Below are 25,661 nucleotides of genomic sequence, written 5' to 3' on the forward strand. Positions count from 1 at the left end.
AAAGGGATCACCGGCCTAAAGATAAAAATTGAGAACCAATGCTTCAGATGACACCCGGTCCGGTCTAGTCCTCTGACTAAAGGACCGCGGTGGGTTTGATCTGAAAGTCGTTTTGAAAACGACTTTTCAAACGCTTCCAATTCTCACAATAAAGACAAACTCAATGCCATTGCTGTGTTTATCAAAACATTTATTGTTCTTCAGTTTCTAGTATCAAATTTAACACATTCCATCTCTTAAATGATTCACTTTCTTTTTAAAAACATTCAACTTCTTTTTTGAAAAATCACATAATTGACAGCATCAGATTGTGACTGAGACGACTCAGAAATTTTCCAACACAAAACATTTCTTCATGTTTTACAGCAAATTGTGAACACACACGACAGGATGGACTGTCAACAATCTTTGGTAGAAAGCTCGAAGGTTGGATTGTCAGTCAGTGTTTTGGTGCACCGCACTGTTCCAGATGAGGAAACCACTGTCGTGTCTTTTTTTTTTTTTGTTCTCTCTCAAAAATCCAACCAAACAATGCAAGTCAAGAAGCTGGGACGAGCTTTGGTGCAGTGAAAGCCATAAAGCGGCTCCAGAGCTACGCGTCTGCTCTGTGAACCCGGCTGCCGTCACAGAGATGGAAACCTCCATCCACTGGGCTAACAAACAATCCAGGTAGGCCACCCTGCTTGGTACAGAAGTCTTAAGTTCATTCAACAACGGCTGCATCGAGGAAAAGATGAGCGACTGTCAAATATAAGCAGGTGGAGAGAAGAGCGATGGCGAGGGGGGGGGGAGGAGGGAGAAAAAAAAAAGCAGGAATGGAAGGAAATGTGGCGAGCCAAAGGAACATCTATTCAGTGAGAGGGGAAGTAAGCTCGGGTAAGATCTTCAGTCCACAGCATGAACACGCCACGGCTGTGAAGGAACCTCAAGTGTTAATAAGTGCGTGAGTTAAGGCAGGAAAAGTGAGGTTAGTGGTATCGTGGGCTGGAGCGGATCAATGGCTCCTCTCACCACAGTGCTGTTGAAACAATGAACGAGTTAACACGAGAGCGGTCATTCTGTTTTTTTGGGAGCACCACAGATGTGGGACCATGCCAACGGCTTTGAATGCTTTCGCTCAACCCGTTTGTACCTCTGATGTAATCGATACTTCTGTCACACTTTTGCATTATTGGTTTCATTTGTATCACAAATTTAAGCAACTGATTTAATACATTTACATTTTTAAAAAAGGGTCATTTGAAAACATTTAAAGCTGATTTCTGCTGGTACAAACAACGTATCCATCTGGCAGATTGTAAACTAAATAAACACGCTTTGACTAATACTTGAACCAAACAAAGACAAACACTGAAGATGCACTGGATTAGATTTTAAAAAACGTTCAGTTTGGATATGTGTTGTATACAACATGCAGCAAATGAATCATTCTTTGTACCAGCAGGATAGAGAAGAAATCAGTCTTCAAAACAGGAGCAAGAGGTTTCAAATGACCGGCTGGGTTTTTAAAAGTTACCTAGAATTATACATCAGAGGGACAAACTAAACCACCCAACTCAAATGACAGATGTTGGAGCTTTGCAATAGCAGCTAAACGCACCAACAGGCAAAAATAACACAACTTTGACAAAAAGTCAATAGTTGAATGTGATGGATTGCCAATTGTCAGACCAACAGCTGCCTTTAAGTTGGGAGAAGTTGTAGTTATAATTTATTTAATCATAACCCAATCTGTTGAATTGCTAAAGCATGCTAAACCTTTGGCATGGTCCTTTAGCGTGTGACACTGCTTTGCAGAAGTGGATGTGATCTGAGGGAAAAGAAAAGAACGGCGTTATCATTTCAGCCAACTCTCAGCACCCTGGATCCCCAAAACGGACCTGTTGGAGAAAGTGTTGAGTTAGCGTTACGTAAAAACCCAACCAGGCTCGTGTTGCATGTTTGAAACAAAGCTCAACACTAGCAGCCATAATTAAGGCTTATGCAAGCACAAGAAAGACCCATAGATATGTCAAGGATGAGTCTTTCTTAATCAAATATTAAATACTCTACTGCAACCACATGAGGGGATGTGATTGGAAAAAACATTTATGTACGAAATTCTTAAAATTAAGGTACAAAAGATTCAATATGAATCTGCTCTGTCAGTACAAGACCAGATGTCTTGTAGCAAAGATAACTAACACCGGCACTGCCGGTACTTTTTCAAAATCCACAGGATTTACTACAACACTGAAATGAAGTGACCCACAACACGAAAGACATTAAGTACACATTGTTAGGGAACAAAAACCTCTACATCATTTACACTCAAAACAAAAAGGAATAAAACATAAAGAAGACAGTTTAGAACATACAAAAAAAGAAAACCACGGAACCTCGTGTTTTACACGAAGAAAGGAGGAATTTTAAGAGTTTAGACACTTTAAAGGCGGCCCGACTGTCCCAACACTTCAAACGTGTTGAGCGTCTAGAGACCTTTACTGGCAAGAATTACGAATGTGCATATTAAAACTTTAAAAAAAGGATTGTCACTTCTTTCAATTAACCGCTATTTGGAGGGAAATACCACTAAATTTATGAATTAGATTCACACATGCAGTCAGGATTAGTGGCCACTCGGCACTCGTGAACAAACTCTTTCTGAAGACTTAAAACCAGAGAACCAAGAACTTCATCTGTGATGTCATCCAGATGCACAGCCAGGAGTTTATGTACCAACAGAGATTCAACGTCTTAATGTTACAAATTGATCTTTGTATAAATCAAATCCAGTGAAATAGTTTAATATTTACTCTGCCTATTGCTTTACCTCTAGCACGTCAGGGCTGTAGGCAGCCGAACATTCGTATGACATCACAGTCAAATGGGCGGGACAAACATTCTTGTGTTTCTGGAGATGAAGGAAATAATTTCATCGCCAAAATTCAGTGGCATCCCCTTAAATCTATATATAAAAGTAGTATTTCTTGCCATACAAGGTGTTTAAGAAGGTTCTTTTTGAAGTATGTGTGATATGTTACCCTGGACCTTACAGAATACTTCAAATGAATAAAATTGCAGCACAGATAGGAAGGATTATTCATCGTGAAGGCAACAGAAAGATGGACATCACACACGACCACACATCTTTGGGCTAAAGTTCAACCGGCTTCACATACCCGCATGTTCACGGTATATTGGCCATGTTTTTATTTTCCCTTACACTTTTTGTCAAATATCTTATAAACAGAAATGTGGTCCAGTCATCCTTCATTTTGAATCCAAATTAGAAACAAAACTCGAGTAAAATGATTTATGTCTGGACGCATCAGTATATCCTTACATGTAAAAATGTTTAACGTGATACAACGCAAGTAAAGAGTCACTTTTAAAAAGAAACAAAAATCAACAGGATGAATACTGGGAGAAAGTTGTGGTCTACTTATGTACACGATCACTACGTAGATAATGGTTGCCCCCTCGGCTTCCTGTGAGCGACGTACGCGACGTTCACCGCTCATCTTAAATTATCAGTAAACACGGGTAACTAATGTCTTAATAATTAAAAGAACTGTTTTTGTTTCACAAACTTTAAACCCGGAACAGACAAAGAAATTGTGCGATAAAGAAAAAAGAAAAAAAACTCATGGAATAAGTAAGTGAGCCTTAGTTGCTATATCTATTCTAATAATGATGTCATGAGATCAAACTGAGCCGGACCAGGAAATTATTAAGAAAATTCAAGGATTTCAGTGAAGTTCAGAGAAAAAGCGAATGCATTAGAGATTGTACGACTGTTACTTAAAATGTGTCATGAAGAAATGTTTCTTTACGTGATAAAGGATGGCTTTGTTAAAATGAGGGAGATTACATTTAAATCTGGTGAGTTACTTTTTCTGCTCTACTGACGGACATCTCTGTTATCAGCTCAAACCGTTCAAAGTGCTGTTCCACGCACACGGCCATGCAGCTCAGTGATTGGGCACCGATCATCAACCGATAGTCACGCAGATCTGGATCAATTATAACGGAACGGAGGGAACGGCTACAGAAAGGAACAGTCGGGGAATCGTCAGCAGTTCTCTCTGACGTACCGAATATATGCCGAGTAACTGACAATTCTAAAAAAATCTCAAAAAAACCTTACATACACATTCCCTCAAAAGCACAATCAGCACAAATTACAATCTTAAATCTAACTAATCCATAATCAATCAATACAACTAAAATATACATCCAAAATGCGTGAAAGGGTTTTCCCCCAAATTGGACTCCAGGTAACAGTTAAAAGATTTAAACTTTTAGAACAAGGAGCGACGCCAAATGACCAAACTGACTAACCTGGACTAGAGATGAACACTATGTCCCAGAAGCTGAAAAGCACCACAAAATATACACAAAGAGTCTCAACATCTACAAATTTGTAAAACCGCTGGTAATTTAGAAAAAAAACGTATTTGTGTAACATCCAACGCCAATTTGATCCCGGTCACTACTCTGTGATAAATACTCAACCGTCCACCTCTGTGCCTGTATGCAAGGTCTCCACTAGATAGTGCCATTCACCCAAAAGCTGCTTGAAGACTCATCTCTACCTGAAAGCGGGCTTGAGATGGAAAATAATGAATTAGTGATGAAACACTGCCATCTACAGCAGGGGAGAAACACTGCGATGGGAATAAGCTGGCCACAGTCTGCCACAACCATCGCCTGCACCCAACCAAACAGCGAGCGGCAAATAATAAAAGAAAAACGACGATGAAGCGGTCATATCAGAATTACAACGTTTAAGTGTTCGCTTTTGTTTTAACGATGACTAACTGAGGAGGGGAGCAACCATTATCCCATGATGAGTTCTACTGAGTGTCCGTGGAAGATGCTCAAAGCATTCTTCACTAGCTTCCTTACAGTAGGATCAACTGTCCAGTGTCTCTCCTGTGCCATTTTCACAACAATGGACAATCGGAACACAAAGTCAAAAACAAAGGCATGCTCGCAGCTAAAGTCTTTATGTTCACTGTTCCAAGTTGAGAGGAGATGAACGACGCTTCCGTGCAGAGACGGGGTCTGTGTGTGTGACCCCCCCCCCCCCCCCCAAAAGGGCTGAAGAAGTATTCCTCTGCCGAGTCGGAGCGGTGCACGAGAGAGGCTCCCACGTTGGGAGGAAGAGGACTCCTTCGGACGGGACTCCTCATCAGTCAATCAGCGACACATCAATGTGGGACAAATCAATCATGTGCCTGTGTAGTAAGTGTGATAACAATGTTTGAGCCGTTGTCTCAGGGGTCACAGGTACTAATGAACACTTATGTCGTACAATCTGTACAGCAGATAAATGACCACCGCAAGGTTAACAACAAGTAGGTAATCACGTAATTGGTGTTTCTATATAGATGATAAAAAGAGTATTTTGATTACCTATGGAAGCTCATTTGAAAACTTTCTGCATGCTGGGGACTGGAAAACGTGGCGACTGCTTTCCTCTGCTGGTGCATCATTTTGAACATCTGCAATAAACAGAAATAGTCAAATGCAAATGTGCCTACATCACAACGTTTTGACTTGTCAGAGTAGGAAAAGCACAGGTGTTACTAGCATCACTGATGACGGAGAACTAACATGCACGATACCAGGACGCTGAAATCAAAGCAGCTAAATGGGATTCAGCCATCGTTAATTCATTTCACTATTTACACGAGCTTTTCCTGCGGTGATGAGTCAAAACGTCTCCTGTGAAAACGGTCTATCGAGTACAACTAAATGCTCCCTTTATTCACAAGGGGGAGTGGGGGTGGTGTAGGGAAATGTTCTCTACCTACTCGATCTCTACGACAGAGGGCGCTATGGGATCACACTATGGAAAGTTCATTACTGCCCCTCTGGAGGGTGCAAGAACTATGTTTCATCACAAGCTAATTTTGCTACTCTTCATACAAACTAGATGCTTTGCGAGCACATTAAGACGTAAGAAAACATTCAAAGTGCCCATGCAAGTATCAAGCTGCTGTACCTACCTCTATGGGGCCGATGGACCTGAGAAGATTCTGCAGTTGAATGTCAGTGGTGGACGAAGAGAGGCCCTCTATGGACACAGTGCAGCGTTCGTTCTCCGTTCCTCTTTGGCTCTGTCTGGTGGCCATTGGACGACCTCGCACCGCCGGAGCAGCACCTCTACCTCGACCCGACACGACGACCTACACCACCGACGCCAGGTGTGAGAGAAATTACCCTCATGTAGTAAAAAAAAAACCCGGGTGAGGGTTTAGAGAAAGACGGCGGGCGGAAACACAGACTGAACCTCTCACAGCTTTCACAGGCATGTTGATGTTTTAATCTCGCATTCAACGATGTGAAGAGGAGATATATTTCTCAGCACACAAAGGCGCATTTAAAAAAACGGTATGAGTTTTCCTCCCGTGCCTCTCAGACACGCCGAGCTTTCACAGGATTGACTTATCATATTTCTACATAGAACATCAACGTCAGAACATGATGCATGTGGCATGGCATATCTTCATTTGAGCTTGAGAGTGAGAGGTATGTTTCTTCAGCTGCAGAGGGAGGAGGAGGAGGGAGAGGCTCCGAAAAGAGATAAGAGGAAGTAGAGGGAATATGTGTGTGTGTGTGTGTTGGGGGTGGGGGAGCCAAAAGGAGAGGAGCCATGCGAGCGTTATGGTGACTGCCTTACCCTGTCAGCGTCAGTGTGTATGGTAACTGTGACAGCAGCCTGGTGGTGACAGGCGTGCAGAGAGGCCAGGGGACCTGGTGTAGCCCTCCGTGTTACACTGCTCTCAGCTTGTCAATACTCCTGCACCTGGCACACTGTCCTGTCTTATTACCACTGCTGCTCGATTGCTATGTCTACTGAATGCCAGGGTAGCTAGCACCAGCGGCACGAGACAGCTTTACAGGAGACATTGCAGCTTCTTTTATTTCAGAACTGCCATTATCCAACAGTCTGCTCTATTAATATCCTGTGTGTGTGTGTATATATATATATACACGCTTGCTGGTGTCCAAAGCACAGAAGGCAGCGTGTGACCATTTATGACATACCCTGTTTTGTTGTGGGGTGCCCGCGACCCCTCGGCCTGCCTGTGGTGTCCCGCTTGGTCCCTGTTGTTGTTGTTGCTGCTGCTGCTGCCCCGTCATTGTAACCTTCCGCTGCCCGGCCGGGTTGAGCGGGGTGGCCGACCAGGTGCCTTGTTGCTGCACTGGGTCTCCGGCTGCCACTGGGCCGTTTCCACTCTTTATGGGGATGACGGAAAACACCAATTAGCAGCTCACACTAAATTCCAGCCACATCTCAATCACAATCCTATTCACATTAAGGAGCACTTGATAGGTTTTCAGTCAGGGCCGATACAGGTTATTGGTAATCAAGGAGGTCGATAACTTGCAACCAATATAACTTTGCAGGATTGTGATGTTTACTGTAACCTCAGCGATATCTGCAGCCTTACGTTGGAAACACAGCTTTGAATGTCAGAGCCACAGTATCCTTAAGTGGTGTTGATAGGCACAATTACTCGTGATGTGTAATCAATCAGATATGTGCTGTGGGTAGGACATTGAGTGCAATTATAGACAGAGAGAGCATCTGAGCCAAAGTAGCTTATTTTTAAATGCATCTATATTATTTGCAATTGGATAAAAGAAGAACTATTCTTATAATCGTATAAACACTGTATATCTGTACTCTGTATATTCAGCAAGTGTTTATGGACAACGAGGAGAAAGGCAAGGACATATCTACAACGCGGAGGTAAAAAAGTGCCAGCGTTGGCGCTGGATCCCTATCAGACACGCTGTGGGGAATAAAGATCAACCCAACAAGGTGATGGTCTCATTATCAAATAAAGTCACAGCTCAACTCTGTTGACATGCGGGGGGGAAGAACTGAAGGTCGTCTCTTCCCCGACTCTGCGGAGAGATGTGACAGATCAATACAGGGGAAGAAAAGAGGCGATATCTCTGACCTGTCCCCGGTTGAGAGTAAATGGATTAATCCCTCCTATAGAAATCACAGCTCCTGATTGCACCCATCAAATGCTAAGCTGCATTACACTGGAACGACAGCGGCTCGATGTGTACCCCATCCCCCTTACACCCCTCTCCTCCCCAGCTTTTGTGTATTGCGCTGCTTTGTATTATCCCTGATGAAAATATAATTTGCCTATCTGTGTGCCTAAGCCATACAAATCCAAATCCTCAAAAGTGGCAACTTTCTTACACAGGTATTATGTTGCCTCTCCGTTCAACCAAAAAAGATTAATTACAAGGGTCTTGGATTGGCATTCTTTTGTTGCCTTGCACCTGAGAGATGGGTTGATGGTAAAAAAAAAATAAAAAAGCAACCGAGGGATGACAGAAAGGAAGAGAGAGCAAGAAAAAAAAGAGAAGGGAGGAGATAACATTGTCAAGCGCCCGTTGACGACAGCAGAACAATGTGGAAGAGGAAGCATCAAGACAATCTTCTTTTCACTACGGCTATAGGCCTTAGCTCTCGCTCTCTCGCTCTCTCTCTCTCTACCACACATCCCGCTCTCCTTCTTTTCTCCAAGATGCGGTGCATCAGATAGCTCTGCGCAGGTTTCCATTAACGCACTGACACCCAGTTATCTTCATCTGCAGCACAGCCTGCGATTTGGGCTCTGTGGCTTGATCCTCTGGGATGGAGTCGGAAAGCGGCTTATTTTCAAATACTATCACATCACGCCAACGCGTCTCACCAGCGACAAGTACGAGTGTTTAACATGCATGCCTTTGTGGTTTTTCAATAAAGATTAATGTGTAATTAAGGCCACAGCAGTAACTTATCAAGCGGGTATAAAATAGCCAGCAGTGGTAATTCTGGACTTGTTGGTGTTACTGTCATTCTTGTTTTACCGTCTCCAAGGCCTCTATCTTTAAAAGAATACTCGTCTGCCCTTAAAAGAGGATATCAACCTTTAAGAGCAGTGATGAGGTGTCCCCAACTCTTCAGATAAATGTCATACTTCTCCCTTTAATGCCTTCAGCCTTTCTGTGTCCTAAAGGTAAAGTGTGCGTAAAAGGCATCCCAAAGCTTAAGAGAGGAAACTCTTAACAGATCAATTTTTACCAAAATGACACAGACATCACCTTGTCAAACCCATAGGTTAGATATCTTTTAGATTACAAAATAGACAGTGTGAGGGCAATCAGTGGCATTTCATTTCAAAACTGTCGTGTCCCCCTGTGGGTAAAATCTGCTCAAGTGGATCAAATAAATGTCGGACCAAAACACAAAAGGTAATAAAATGAAATTGGCATGCTCACCGCTCCTGAAAGTTTGACGACTCTGACTTTTTGTGGCACCTGCTGGCCTTCGAAAGCAGAATTCTTGGCCCGCTGCATCACAGTTCTTTTAGCCCCAGGTTTGGGTCCTTGAGTTAGAGCCTGAGCCTGGCCAGGTCCCACAGAGGGAGTTACAGGTATGTTCTGTTGGGGGACCTGATTGGACTGGATCTGAGCAGCAGGCCTGTTTACGTTCAGCACAGCACTGTTCCTTCGCTGCTGCTGTTGTTGCAGCTGCTGCTGCTGCTGATTTTGTGGAGGCGGTTTCCATTGCAGGTCTGGAACTGGCCCGGGGGACTGTTGCTGCTGGGCGCCACCTTTTACCATCTGCAGGCGTGTCTTGACATTGGGACGTGGTGTAGGGATCTGAGGACTGCCGTTGGGAGGGATGGGGGTGGCATGATTGGGATTCTTTAATGATTGATTCAATGATTGTTGTGTCCTCAGAGGAAACTGTCTCTGTTGTTGTTGCTGCTGTAGTGGCTGTAGTTGTTGCTGCTGTAGTGGCTGTAGTTGTTGCTGCTGTAGTTGTTGCTGCGGTGGTTGTGGTGGCGGTGGTAGTTGCATAAGGTGTGGTGTGAGCTGATTCTGTTGTGAGGGTTGAATATGTGAAGGAGACGGGCCCTGGCTCGAGGTCTGAGCATTGAGCCTGTCCAGCAGCTCCTTCTTTCGGACGCCAGCCTGCATCTGCCGTCGCATCTCCTTTCTCTTCAGGATCTCTTCTCTCAGACGCTTCTGCTCCTCAATCTTCAGACGGTACTGCCGTGTCTCCTCATCCTCATCAGGGTCCTGTGGCACAAAGAAAGCACAAACCGACAATATGACCACCTGTCTCCACTTACTTGAAGGCGAGGCGTGAGCCACTGTCTAATTTGAACAATATTACTTGGGCTGACACTCAGATGTAATCAAAGGCAAAACCCAAGAGAAAAATGCAATAGTATTGATCTGGTCTTTCCAACGGAATGAGACTGCTGTCATTAACAACACCATGATTGGGCTGAGAATTAACGGGGGTCCTTCTCAGCACACGAGTATGATTTCTGGGACACTGGGAATTTAGCAGGAAACAAATTCTCACAGTTATGGAACCATTTCAGAAGGATATTAATAAAAAACTTGTTAAAAAGCTGACCTGTGGTGCCGGGCTGGACAGCGTGCTTGGGATCTCCTTGCGAACCACCGTCCTGCCCGCTCCTCCGGGCTGCGGTTCGATCTTGGCAGCAGCTTGGCCTCTTCCTCGGCCACCGTCGGGCACCAGCTGAGTGTGCTGCCCCGGACGCATCCCCTGTGTTGCCTTGGCAACAGGCCTAATGTTGGCGGCGGGGCGGGCACTGTTCATGCTCGTGTTGCCAGGTGCTACGGGGAGCTCCCGGAGGTTGCTGTTGCGCTGCTGCATTTGCTTGGAGAGAGGCACGTTCTGAAGAAAGTGCAAAATATCAACATTTCATGATCTAAAAATATGCATTTAGTTTTACCCATTTTTTTATGTGCTATTTTTTGTTTATTGATGAAAGACGCTAACAGTATACAGTTATTAGAATGACCCCATTTCACTGCCTTTCATCCGTTTGAGCTGATATGTTAATCTCTCACCATCCGCTGCCGGTTGGACATGTTGCGCTGTTGGGGGTTCTGAGGGCGGGGAGTCATCTGCCTCGGGCTACCGTGTGTCTGCTGTTGATGGAAAAGATTCTGGCCATGGTGTATCATGTGGCGAGGCTCGTTGACATTTAGATGTTGATGCTGATGATGGGGCAACTCCTGCCTATGGTGCTGCTGCTGCTGCTGCTGCTGCTGGTGCATGGACTGATGGGACGGCAAGGAGTCGTGATGCGAAAGCTGGGAGACAGGAGGGCCGTGCATTAAGCCCTGAAAGATCAGAGAGAGAAGACAAACACGAGTAAACCAGCTGAATCCGAACTTAGTTTTTTATATTTTACAATAGTATTACTTCTTCTTATGAACGCTAATCTATAACACTAAATCAGGCAATTCCTGCATATACAGTAATTAACCGCCAACTGGTATCCTCAAGTATCTACCAAGTAGTACAACAATAGTGATTCAATCACTAGAGGGAGCTCTTGTCTGTGTCTCTTGACAAAGAGCCGAGGTGCCAAACACACACAAGTCTTTTTTCCTTAACGCTTCAGTAACAGTGAATATGATAACTAGTCGAGTTTATTCATGTGTACAGTACTCTTGTCTAGTCATTGCTCTTGCCACATCAATTTTAATAATCTCGACAAAAATTCATACATTCATGGCAGACAAAGCATGTGAATTGTTTGCCAGGCTACAAGAATTGTCCCAGGTAAGAGAGGATGCTACAAAAAACATTATGATACGCAGATAAAATTTACATATTAAGCAAGCACAAAATTGTTGTACAACAAACAGACATAACCAGACAGACAGCTATTGGCTTAAAAATCACTTACTCTTTGTCGTACCTGCATCCCAAACTGGACTTGTGGAGGGGGGAAAAGGTTCCCCTGCTGGCCAAACGGCTGACGAGGGCCCATGAAAGGTCTGGGCTGGTTGGGGGGGCCACCTTGTTGATTCAACCCGACCATCCCCTGATGACCTTGGTGGGGAGGGAGGTTGGTTCTTGGGGGTTCTCTTGGAAAAAGCCCTAGCGGACCCTGGCCCGGCTGGTTGAAGGCAGGTCCTGGTGGGCCGAAGCCCATGTGGCCCTGGCCAGGCAGCTGCTGCTGCTGCTGCTGCTGCTGCTGCTGGTGGTGGAGGTTGTGGCTGCTGTTCATCAGAGGGCTGGGGCCCTGGTGATCAAACATGTGCTGCCCTGGAAACCGTGTTGACTCTGTGCGCTCTGTGCCCCGCAGAAGGAAGACCGAGCAACAACACAACAGAGACGTCAGGTTTTTTTTGCATTGTGAGCCAATTTCAATACATCAGTAATACTCCCTCTCCAGATGTATAGTCGTATGGCAAGGGGAATGAAAACAGACAACTCTATCAAGGTGAAAGTGTAAACAACAAGGTGGGTTGTTTTAATTATTCATTGTGAAATATAGGTGTTTAATGCAGCTTCCAGGGCTCATTCAGATGTATATATACACATGCATTTAACATGAGTGCTGCTGATAGGGAAGCACCAAAAGGCAAGCAGCATACCCTGTAGGTATACCGCCAGAGGTGATGTCGAATAGGATTAAATATGCCAAGAGAGCTTTGCAACCCTCGTCCAAGGTGGGTGTGGGACTCACCTCCCATAAAGAGCGGCTCTCTGTCTTGGGGTCCTTGAGGTGGCTGGTTCCTAAAGGGCTCCATGTGATGAGGGGGCCGCTGGGGCTGACCAAAATTACCAGTCATGTGCTGCTGGAAGTCTCCCGGTCCCTGGGAAAACACAAAACCCATGAATTATACTGGGAACTCAATAATAACAAACAAATCAAACTAATGAAAAATGGGAATTTGGTGTTGAGTATTGCAATCGAACAGGGAGCGCTTGTAATTGAAAGGCGAGGGTCATTAAAAAGATGCAGAATCTTGAGTTGTGAACATCAATATGCATGCCAATATTAAAGAAACCCTTCAGCCGGAATTTGAGAGAAATTCCGCATTAAAGCAACTTGGGGCTTTGTTCCTTTAAACCTTTAAAAGCCCGTCTCTAACAAGGAACGGGCATTTTCAGGAAGGGATAAGTGCCCTCACCTTTGTCTCAACCACTTCGTATGTTCGACAGCTTTCCACTCATTGCATGCACACTACTCCCCATCTATCTCCCAAGGAAAACTAGATAACAACCCTTTAATCCCTCCTTGGAATTCGAATCTCCCTGATAACTGTCTCCTTTATTCTTTTAAACATCCATCTCTGTTGAAAAATTAACCTGCTATTCAACACGCGGCACTTCCACAAATGGGCTGCCTGCCTCCTCCAAGCCTATTGTAAATTACTTAAGATGCTATCAAGGCTTAATCCATCTTTATTCCACTGCTGCGTGGCGGTATTTAGAGGAGAGAGGTGTTAGAAAGCTAGAAGGCCAGAGTTCCAAAAACTTGCTTAACAGAAAGTTAATCAAAGGGGCTTACGAAGACAGGGGATCACAATGAGGGGGCAATCATACTGTTCTGAAAGGTCAGGCAGGCAGGTTCGCACAATGAGGACTCCGGTGTCCATATAATACCTCTCAAATAACACTGCTCATCCTCTCGCTTTTAATCCGTGATAAACAGGCTGCTGGCTGCTCAATATGCAACTGGCGCGAGATTAACAAGGACACATATAATGGAGAGGGGTCAAATGTCTAAGTATTTAATAAAGAACGGACATTTGAGTTAAAGGGGATGTTTTGTCTCTAGTGTTCATGCATTGAAGCAGATTCTTTGTTTATAGGATATGGTCCTGAGAGAGCTGTGACCGCTGACACTTACCATCCAGGAAGAATTTAATTATCAACACGCACAAAAAGAAAGGATCTCAATATGTATAGAAATACGTTATAACTACTAGAAATTAGGTTGGTGGCGTCTTCATTTTGTGGTTAAGATGAATGTCATTATCCAAACAGATTAATTATTCAAATACCTTTAATTGGCGCCGAGATTAATATTTCAAAACCAGTCTCCACCCGCAAAAATATAATGCAGTAATACTAGAGGCTATGACCCCCCCGTTCGCCCTGTCTTTTAACAATTAAATTTGATGGGATGATAATGTATGATAATCACGAGTAATCAGGTGCCCACTGGTAAATGGAATGTTGCCGGCTGGTATGTCACCTGCATTTCAAATTGTGTCCTTGGCAGCAGCAGCCTGAACGCGATTGACAGCTGGGGAATCCAACACTACGCTGTTCATCGGTCTGTCCAACCTCACCTTCTACTGTCTGATCAGAGGCTAAACCGCTCGCTGCTACTGTGCTATCAATATCTAGGACAATCACAGACCGCAGGGAACAGGGATGGCTAGATAATGACATTGAAGGTTGGGAAAAGAGGTAAATAAAAACACAGTTTTTGTAAAAGCCAGGCTTATTTGGCAACAAGGTTGTAAATCCAAATGAATGCAATTGGATGCAGCTATTTTCCATTGACTAATTTGCATAAATCCATATAAAATGCAATTTCCAGGAAGATGTCAGTTGGTAGCAGCACCACCTGATGCCTGGGCATCATTAACTAGAAGGACGGAGTAACTTAGGGCACTTTGGCTGACTTGCTATCGAGCCATTTCCCTCAATACAGTAATTACTTTTAAGGCATTTCCGTCATCCCTTGGTTGGGTTCTTTGTGGGTGAAATAAAAAGGACCTTTTCTTACAGGAAATCACTGACTTAAGATCCCTTTTCTCTGACGTGAAATTCAGCCTTCGGAATATATGTTGCAAAAAAAGGCAAGAGGCTCACCCCGGCCCCATCAAACCAACCAGGATGTTTCATTAATTCAAATACCGTTCAAAAAAGGTCTCCGTGCCTTTGGGACACAAACTTGTGGAAAGTGAATTTTAACTGGCGGTACATCCCGGTTTCACAATTCCATTATGTGCCAAGCTCGCTCGTCTGAGCCCCAGCCCATCCATGAAGAGTAGCTAACTTAAGTCCCGCCACTGCAGCCTCGACCTCCAAAAGTCCACCGCCTAAAGCCCCTATCACGCATTTCCAGTTGTGCAGTCGGACTCGTATCTGTGTTTACAGATTCGCTGTAACAGTATTTGGTCAGGGCAGGGCGGTCTAATTGCCGTAATGATATTGCCCTCACAAAAGGGACGCTAGCCGTGTGTAGAGGTAGAGAAAAGTGAGGCGAACGGGAGGGAGAGGAGCAGCTGCTACTCACAGGGAACCTCTGAGGGCCCACAGCAGGTCTGGGCTGGCTCTGAGCAGGAGGCATCAAGGGCACTGCAATGAGAGAGAAAGAGAGCAGGAGAAAGGGGGTGGATGGAGGAGGGGGAGAAAAAGGGAAAATGAAGGGCAGTAGGCAAAGAGAGGGTGGTGGGGATAGTAGAAAGGGAGGAGCCCATTAGACATCTCCATGCTTAAGGCTGTTACACTGACATACATGTTAAAATTTCTATCAGACGTGCTTCTTCACATCTTTACACAGCTAGGCACAGACCAGGGAGCTCCGGGAAATATCAAATACATGAGGATAATTTGCCCCAAAAAAATTTAAGTGGGGAAGACATTTGCCGTTTTGACAAAATTTGGAAAAATTATAATTCAATAATCGACAGATTAATGAATGAATGTTGAAGTGGATTTTCATATTGCTGATATAAAATAAGGGTTAATGGAATTCTATGTCAACATCTACCACCGGAAAACATTCAATATGAAGCCATCACTTAAATGAATATATAAATAAATAAATAAAGATACACAGACGTATATACAAACACATACACTTAATCATAACCACGGGCAATCCCTGATTTTCCAGAACACGTCTTTCCTCTCAGGAGCAAAACCAAAACCCCCCTCTCTCTCACACACACACACACACACACACGCACACGCACGCACGCACACACACACACACACGCACGCACGCACACACACACGCACGCACGCACGCACGCACACACACACGCACACACACGCACACACACGCACACACACGCACACACACACTCATACACACGCTAACATGCTTTACTAACAAAATTTCAATCTTGGCCTGGACAGGCAGCCCAGATAAACCCATCTCAGGGAATGAAATGGTGATGCCGCCAGAAGAGAAATGGAGGATAAACCCATTACTGGCTGAGAGAGCTATTCACTTGTCATTCAACCAAACAACTAAATGACATTCTAATCCAGACACCTTTCAGGACAGTGTACGGATAACTGCCAGCCATAGCATGCATCTCAGCTGAGCACCATGCAGATGAACCAGGGCTGCCAAAGTTAGGATGAAAATAGATGATGAATCTAAATTAAATATAAAAGATCTCCTGTGTTGTTATTTGTCTTCATTTGTCTTTTGATAGCTACACTGATCTGTAGACTTTGGCTTCAATCTTTATCTTTTGTTATATATATATATCATGCTTGGACATCACCTTTGAATCCAAAACAACAGACGTGCTTCTTTTCACAGTGTAGTCTCTTATGCGTCTCTCTGACATTTAGCACTTTCACAGTTGATCTCATTTACTAAAAACTACTTGTAACGATTGTCTGCTTTCAAATCGTTGCATTAATTCACTCAGTCTCGTCATTTTTTTAGGCTACTTGTGTGTAATTAGGAGCTTGGTTTGATGCAACACATCTCCTTGCTAATGCAAAGGTGGCAGAACTGCTGTCATTTATGAATGAGATTGCAAAATCAACCTTTTGATACTAGTCAGTCAGCACTGTGGTGAATCTGCAACATCACTGGAAATGGGGGAAAGTGAAACTAAATCAGTCTCATAAAAAGCACTTGGGTTCGAGTGGATTAGCCTACCTTGTACAGAGGATGACGTGGGCCCTCTGAAATGGGGATTGATGTGGATGTTTTTGGACTGCGGAGGTTGCTGCTGCTGGTGATGCTGAGGGAAGTTGGGTGGCGGGGAGCTCATCATTCGCGGTGGCGGCTCCATCTGGGGCCGTAACGGAGGGGAGCGGTGTGCCATATGCGGGGGGATGAGGGGCTGAAGGGGCTGCTGGGCCAGCGGGCGCCCGTGGTCTTGGAAGGGAGGAGGTCCTCTTGGCCGTGAAGGGTGGTGCTGCTGCAGGGAGTGCAGTTGCTGCTGATGAGGGAGAGGCATTCGGGAGGATTGCTGCTAATTGGAAAGAGATGGGGAAACGAAGAGGAGGGAAAACCAAAACAACCTGTCAAAACGCATCCATTTCTGGGGAGACTCCGACTTCACTGCTTGCAGCCATGCGATGACACGCCAACAAGTCAATTCACAAGATTGAAGATGGTATCCTAAAAGAAATTAATGCTGGGCTCCTCTGAAAATAAAAAGCAAGTGTTCTTATGGTGGGATCACTATATATATATATTTTTTAAGAAAGCTACAGCCATTAAGATGAAAAAGAAAAAGTCACCTGTCTGCTCGCACCAAAATATATCAACCAGGGATTCACCAACTGATTAATGAGCAATAATTATATCGTAAAGTTTCAAAAGGGTGCTTGATAATTAGCCATTGTCGATCCATTTAAGCTCCCAAACAAACACAATAAAACATGCTAGTGACCAAATTAGTCAAGTGGCTAAACATAAAGTATGTTGTAAAAAGTAGGACCTCATTAACAGCAGTCAGCAGAATGTTTGTGGTGTTGGCATGTTGTCCGTCATTAAATATTCATTTCCAGTGTTTTGTTTGGAATTTTACAACCTATTGTCATTGAATAAAAAAATAAATAAATAACAGAGCTGGAGTGAAACATCACGCAGCCTTGAGAACAAAACCTTTATCACAATGGTATATTGCTAATCATCATTTATGAACACGAGTTATATTTTTGTGCACTTGTGTAAAATATAGCCTTGGTAAAATGCATAAATTCACTCAGTGATCAAAGAAAAAACTACATTAAAAATGGAATGTGGTATCTTTAACATCACGATAACCTTCATCACAGTTAATGTTCGTTTCACGACTTTTCCCCTCGACTTTCAGAAGGTCTCGTATGAACTGATGAGCCACGTAAATCACAGGATTAAATGCTTCGAGTGACATCTAATAACAAAACCCCACAAGAAACTAAATCCTGGGCAAGAACAAATTTAATTTTGTATAATACTGTCTAAATGGACGACTGCCAAATGATTTGCTGTAATCCATATATCAACATAGATACGCGGGGGAGCAGAGCAGAGCGTTTTTGACTTTGGTCATGCGCAAACGACCGCAGCTTTGGAGGTCTTAGATAGTGAAGAGAGCAGCAGCGAACAAAAACACCAAGCCTTGTGGTGACTGTGATGAACACAAGAAGTAAAGAGTCACGCCCTCTCAAGTCATCTTATCCAGTGAAGCTCTTATGCTCCCTTTAGCTACTCCTCAAGAGGAGTGCGAAGCTTTACTCGGTGTAGCCCAAACCATTATCCCTTTAAAAGTGTTCAGGTTGGTTTACCTGCATGCCCATGTTTCCCATCAGGGGGATCCTGTGGTCAATCATTCTTCCTCGGTTTCCTCCTCGAAAGTCGACCATTCCAAAAGATGGGAAGCCTCCTCTTCCTCTGCCTCCTCGCATTCCTCCTCGCATGCCTCGGCCTCCATATCGATTTTGTCTCTTCTGCCGCTCTTGTTCCTCAAACTGCATCAGATCTTGCTTGGCCTTCTCAGACAGTTCTGATGAGATGAGATGGTGGAACAGGGAAAAAAGAGAAGTTGTACTACGCTGTGTGGAAAGAACTTGAAGTCCATAGTAATGTAAAGCTATTACAGTGTGGAGAAAAGAGTTTTCAGGATAAATATTGTACCTAGTGTTTCAGGGATACTCCTCCTGTTGCTGCCTGCATCAGCCAACCGCACAACAGCACCGTCCTTCCTCTCAGATTTAAACCGTATGCGACCAGACTCTTCATCTTCCTCATCCTCCTCGTCCGATTCCTCCTTTGTTTCTTCTTCAGGCACAGTTTCATTTTCAACCTGAGGATATTTTCAGAGGTTGGGAAACAAAAACTCACCATTTTTACAATCAGTTATGATGTTTAACTTCATGGTGGTTTGCAGTGCATCACAAAATCTGCTCTGAAGTGGAAATAATAAGTGTACGGTGTGTCAATGGAGGGTGTCAGCATACCTCCTCTGTGTCAAAGACGCGAGAGCCTTCGGCTGAGTCTTCCTCCTCTTCCTCCTCCTCCTCCTCCTCCTCCTGCTGTTGCTGCTGCTCTTCTCCCCCTCCCTCCTCCTGCTCCTCTGGGATCTCCTCCTGTTGGACTCCATGTCCACCCAGACGCTCATCATAGGCTTGATATTCATCATCCTTTAAAAACCACAAAGATAACACGTATCGATTAGTTAAAGTGGTAATAAGGCTTCGATAAGGATCAGCAATGGCCGACAATGTTCCAGCCATTGCTGGAAAACAATCTCTTAGTGTGTCCGTTGAAATTGAAAACATCTAACGTGATGCTGTTACAACATCCAAGAGCTGTTTTATGAAATAAGGATGTACACGTTTTTTTATTGAATTTGATTTGCTAAAATAAATGTGTGCTTAATGACAATATACTTGTGACAGATAGATATTTTAATGAAAACCGTCAAAATCATATATAGCATGAAGGCAAACAAATGTTATGGAGAGGATTTTGGGGAGACACCATGTAAACCCCCCTCCCAGTCCAAATTACCATAACAGTGGGAGCAAGGCTTCATTACTATTCCTGGCAGCATTTGAAATTCAATGAGATGTAAATGTTTGACATGATATACAGAAATGCAGGCACGGATAAAAGCACTGCTTCCCAGTTCACTGATGGTGAAAATATCATTGACTGACTCCTTGCAAATCGCTGTTATTGGCCGCACGATACGTTCATGAATCCCGGCCGAAAACATCCCACAGACAAACATTCTGGGAGATGACAAATCATTTTTTTTTTTACTATTCCATAAGAACATTTCAGTTCATGATGAAATCATTTCATATAATCCTAAATACACGGTCATTCCAGCAAACTAACAACGTCATACTTGTGGTATAGGAGCTGCTCGTCATTCTATCTGCATAACACCCTCTAACAAAATAGCTAAATAAGGTCAGACTGTAGGTCACACCATGGTGTTTGGTGTTGCGCTCCATTAACCTGCCAAACAGCAGCACATATTAATGCAGAAAAAGACAAAAAAAACTCTTTCGGCACACCAGACGAATGGACAGGCTGCCCCGAGGGAACACAACAGCTTAATCCTTTAAACTGCTCCACATAGTACTAACTGAATACCGAGCAAAAAGTCAAGGCCAGGCAGTTTAGTGACCTTGTAAACCGTTATTACGCAAAATACAAATACACATCTACACCAAAAGACATTTCACCAAACACAAAATAGGCATCCACTTGTGTCAGTTAGAAGGTCAACATCTTATCTTTGTTTGAAAAAAAAAGGAGGTGGGCCAATATATCTCTGTCAGGTGCCAAACACCATCTCGCCTTGGTAAATGGACCATAACGGACATTTGCACATGGATCTGGTCTTATCTTTGATCCTCTTAGTTCTGGCTAAGAGGGAAGGGAAACGAATAAAAGGGAAAATCGCATCAATCATTAGAAAACTGTATGGTGTGTCCTCAGGAAGGTCAATAATCTTTTCACCTGCATGAGACTATCAGATCCAGTCTAAAGCCCGAGATAAAAGCCCCCCACATTAACCTCCGCCGATTGGCAGCACATCTCGCCAACACAAAGCAGCTTCTTACTCCCTCAAAGATACAGGGCCCAAGGTCACAATGGCACACGGATTTGGAGGCGACAGCAGAGCATTACCTCATGCCAAACAAGCTGTCAACACAAACTTTGTCAGCAAGATGGAGAAATTAACTGGCAGGAAGTGATAATGAATCTAATCCTCTCCTGCCCAAAAACGCCAACCAACATCTCCTTCTCCTGAATAGATTTTCAATCCCGACTGTCCCCTCACCGAGACAAGAAAACTGATATCATCTCTTGGGAACAATGGAGTTGGACAGAAAAGGGAGGGCACGCTGTGTGTGTGTGTGGGTGTAGATGTGTGTGTGTATTTGCAGGCTTTTACATGTAAGTAAGCAAATGTGAGAACTCACTTGAAATTCACCATCCATGGGCTCATTGATTTGGATGTCTAGCACTTCATCCTGGTAGCCATCATCACCCTCGGCTACCTCTCCGGTGTAATCCATTTGTTCTTCGGGCATCTCTGTGTTGTTGTCTTGGCTGTATTCTTGTGTGTACCCTTCTTCCCCCCCATGCTGGTACCCCCCCCACCTCTACATCCCCTTCTTCACAGCCCTCTGCACCCAGGTTCACAACGTCGTCTGTGTAGTCTGCTGCCTGCAAGTTGGCCGGCTGGCCATAGGGTGCGCCCAAGCGGTAGGAGGCATTGAGGCTTATATCCTGACCACTGAAAACAAACAAATATTGGGACTTTGCAGAAAACTGAAATGAAGAATGATGGTAAAATGGGCGAGATTTGGATCTTGACTTTGCCAGCTTTATAATTGAAAAGATAAAAAAACAAACACATGACACTTGTCATCATTAGCTTACCCTATATTTACATCTTCATCGTCACTTTGTAGAAGGTCATCATTCAGCTCTTCGTCAGACACTTCTGAAGGATTCTGAAACAAAAATAATGGAACATTATGGTGTGCTTTAAAATATGTTCATGTGTGAGGCGTGGGGGCAGGGGACCACCTCCAACCCCAAAGGATGCTCTATTCCCATGTGGTGAAGGCAATCTGGGCAGGTCAACACAGTTCTTTTTTGTCCACTGTACTTCCTCCTGCTTCACATCAACAGTTCCCCCTGTGGAGGAGCCACCTGCTTCAAGTCAACTGTTCACTACTATTTTCTAAATGTTCTACCGACACCAACACCCAATGTTTTGGGTATTATTTTCCGTTTCCTGCTTGTAAGCAGAGAAACCCTACTGACAAGCCAAGTCTTTTATTGGCACCAAGGATAAAATCTAAGTAAACAAAACAGTGAGAGTTTGTATTATCTTACCTTTTTAACTGACAGCCAATCATCCCCCAACAACTCCTCTTCCAAATCACTTTGAAAGAGAAACATCATCCAATAACAGGTTAGCTGAGTCAGATAATAGGGCAATTTGTAATCTATTTAAAAATAACGTTATTCTGCAATGTCAACGAGCATCATACATTTTAAGATATATTAGAATAATAAAAAACAGGTATTTGAATATGAAAATGTATATTCATTTGTGAAATAAAAGAAGCACTACCAAGGCTCTCACGCCCACTGAATGCATTATATGACGGGAGTCACATAACGTCACTTTAATTAATTTAAATTGAAATGTAACATTAGTTCAAGCTGAACGAGGACTAATGCAACACCCATGACGGCAGAGAACTCGGCCATCAGCTGTGCGCTAAAGATCAGAATGGAGACATAACTTAAAAGATGGGTAAGTAGAACTCGCTATCTTCTGACATTTGTACTTTTTAAAACAGAAAACATGGGTTTTATATTGTGAGCCATCAGCAGGTAATCTCCAGCCAGCTGTTACCTTATTTAGTTTATTGTTTGTAAAATGAGGAGGTATCGTATAGATAACTGCTGACTACATTTTTACGAATCAGCCGTTCCTTGTCCAATTAATTTACTCTTTTTGTCGAGAAATCAGAACATGAGATGATTTACCTCTCTAGATCGTCATCTTCACCTCTCCTCCTGCGTGACCGCTCAGCACCAGGTTTGTCATATTCTTCAAAGCCATAATCTGCAAAAGAAAAGCCGTTTGTTTACAGAGCAATGGATTATGCTAATAATATTACCATCCTCGTAGGTTGATATCAGTCTGTCCTACCTACTGCCCGGCACGATTTGAAATGTACAGAGACTATTAAAACACCGAGTTGTTGATTCAGATTGGCTTGCTTCTTATGCCAAGCTGAATCAACAACTTGTGCTGTAAGTACACGAATGCCATGTATACCAACAGCATGACATACAGTAGAGACTGGTAAACCCATCCTTCTCATGAATCCAAATTCATACAGAAACATAATGTTTGTATTATACGTACATGAAACTAACATTTTGCTGATGTTACAGTGTAGTTGTTTAGGTTTAAGTGTTACAAATCTTAAATAAGAACGCTATCACAGCACCAGCCACACCGGCCACACTGCAGTTTGATCATCAGCTGACACAGATCAACAACAATCCATCTTCCTCATGTCTCCCATCAACTCAGTTGTAATAGGGTTTGCCAATCTTGCCACTAAATAACATTATAGAACATTGAAAAGATGGGGTGAATAAATGGAACAATAACATCCGCAGTCTGGGATGCACTGATTCAGAGTCCAATACTGTGCTCATGTACTTTTACTCGCACTAGTAAAACTACTCCGATACAACCTCACCCAATACCATCACAGCAACATGACGTTTACCTCTCGTCAGTTGAGCCTAAGCCACCCAGCTACAAAGATAACCCGAGACACAGGTTAAATCCAGAATGTATTGCCAACTGCAGAGTATGAGTATGAGCAAAACAGGCAGCACCCGTTACACCCGTTTCAGAAGAGTTAGTAGCCACAATGATGCGTGCTTTGTCGTGGGGTTAGCCCATCGACTGTATAAAATATGGACGTAGTCTCCGCGACATCACCCGTAGGTGTTATGAAGAGTGGTTGTGAAGCTCGAAGTGAATGGCACTAGCCGTGGGCAGAGGTGGATCCTGGGTGAAGCGGAGTCGGGCCTGGCAGATGCAGCAGAGCAGACAGCCATAAGCTTGCGCCCAGGTATGGCACCCACCTGTCACTCAAAGCAACCACGCCTTCAATTATGCCTAACTTTAAGCGTAAATATAATGAATTAAGTACAGTTGTCATGAATGGGGAAATTGGATATAGAGACCAAAACATGTTCTGTTCCAGGCTGTAAACATGTTTATTTCTGCTGTGAAGTTGGGCATCTTAACATGGGAGTCTATGGGCATTAACTCTATATTTTATCCATTACAGTCAGAATATGAGGAGCATCGTGGTATTATTAAGTATTCATATCGGTACTTGCAAATACACAATTGTAAGTACTTGTGGAAAAAAATGGTATTAGTGCATCCCTATCCACAATTACATAATCTGCTAAGTAGCAGCTGTAGCCGCCCCCCTTTGAGAAATGGTATGGGAAACACGTTTGCTTTGGTGCTCCTTTACAGTTAGCCAGCAACTAAAACAAAGTCAGCTATCATTAATTCTGCTGCTGCTGCTCCATGTCAAAATGTCTTCCATGAAAAAGACATAACTGGCTGTAAGATGAGGTCGTGGATCTGGCTAAGATTTAGTTTAAAACTGTTGGTCTAACATTTCAGTCTCTGAAACTTCTTGGGTTACGCAAGTCCTACTCAGACATAACAGGTGAGGCAGATGCAGCTATCCCATTACAGGCTAGGCGATGCATCCTTCAGCTAGCTACAAAAGTGCCTTGATGTGTTCACAGGCTTCGTGCATGTATTCAACCACACCAAGTCACCTGTATAACGTTAGACTCTGGCTAAAACTGACATGCCAAGTATCTTCTGATAGCTACTGCAGCCCAATGTAAATAAAAAAAACAATAAAGGGCATGTGGAATAAAACCACAGCGTAAACTGCGTCATATACGGGTGCCCCCCTCAGCAATGCTGCAGCGGTTAATGTTAGCTTACATTTGAACCTCAAATGTCTGACTTTATGGACCCATTATTCCTTATAATAACGTATTTTTACCAACGTTAACACTTCTATATTAACTGTAACGTGGCATACAGGACGCCAGAAGTAACCTCGATCAGTCATTCAAGTCGTAACGTTAAACGTGTTTTCGAGGAGCTATATTAGCGTTAAGTACAAGGCTGCTAGCGTTAGCTAAATTGCTAAACTAGCAAACGCAGCTGACATCAACCTGAAGCCGGATATTTGGACTGAAACAATAAAAGCTAACGTTAGCCCGTGACTTGGCCCTCAATTCATTTGCTTAACTCGTGGGTAAAATAACTTTGCACTCGCATATTGTCACATATTACGCTAAGCTAAATATTGGTAATAACTTGACGCTAGCGTTAGCTCCCAAGCTATTCGCTTTAAGTTAGTTATTTACGTAACAACCCAAAATGTGTCAAATGCTTGTTCCGGTTAAAGCTACTTTAGATGTAGTTAACCGTTTTTGCGGTCCAGTATTTGCCCTACCGCCAACACGGTACTGTTTCAAACCCTGTTGACATTAGCTATCGTCAGCCACGATAACTAGCTTAGCTACATTGCTAACTTAGCATTGTTGACAAATGCCGCTGGCTCTACTCACTCTGAGCGTTGGCTGACATGGTGCAAGGCGCGTCCCGCTTAGAGTTTGACTATAAAACTTGAGAGAGCATTTAATCTTTAGTATTCCACCGTTTTGACGGTACAAAACGTGAGACTAGCAAAGGGAACAGATTCTATGCGGCAGTGATATCCATTCACGACCAGAATAGTACAAACATGGCGGAGCTGTGATGCATTGTGGGTAGGAAACACTAGCTCCCCCGGTCGGTCTGCTGCTCAAACGCGAGCTGTTCGATAGGTAAACAAAATATACGGACTGTTATACAATCTGTCACACATCTGCCCTCCACCACTGCATGCAGTGCATTTCAAGTGTTTGTTTTGGAAAATGCGTTTGGTGTACAATTGGATAGGTTATATAATTGATTACATGTTGCTTCCAGAAACACGTGCCTCATAGGCTTAATTAAGT

General features: G+C 43.6%; 1 protein-coding gene across 1 annotated transcript; it reads right to left on the minus strand.

Annotated features, from left to right (window-relative positions):
* Positions 1-181: 181 nt before the first annotated feature.
* Positions 182-25,384, minus strand: rbm33a (RNA binding motif protein 33a). The gene is given in 20 exon segments (XM_079181523.1): positions 182-5,222; positions 5,401-5,489; positions 5,997-6,176; positions 7,039-7,230; positions 9,283-10,089; positions 10,436-10,720; positions 10,897-11,172; positions 11,757-12,133; positions 12,531-12,660; positions 15,102-15,163; positions 16,713-17,031; positions 18,335-18,552; positions 18,684-18,852; positions 19,007-19,189; positions 20,990-21,149; positions 21,151-21,306; positions 21,453-21,526; positions 21,915-21,963; positions 22,578-22,656; positions 25,230-25,384. Coding segments are annotated over 20 exon segments (3,870 nt in total). The 5' UTR covers positions 25,249-25,384; the 3' UTR covers positions 182-5,176.
* Positions 25,385-25,661: the final 277 nt, after the last annotated feature.

The sequence above is a fragment of the Pholis gunnellus genome, assembly GCF_910591455.1.
Source record: "Pholis gunnellus genome assembly, chromosome: 20".
Classification (NCBI taxonomy): Eukaryota; Metazoa; Chordata; class Actinopteri; order Perciformes; family Pholidae; genus Pholis; species Pholis gunnellus.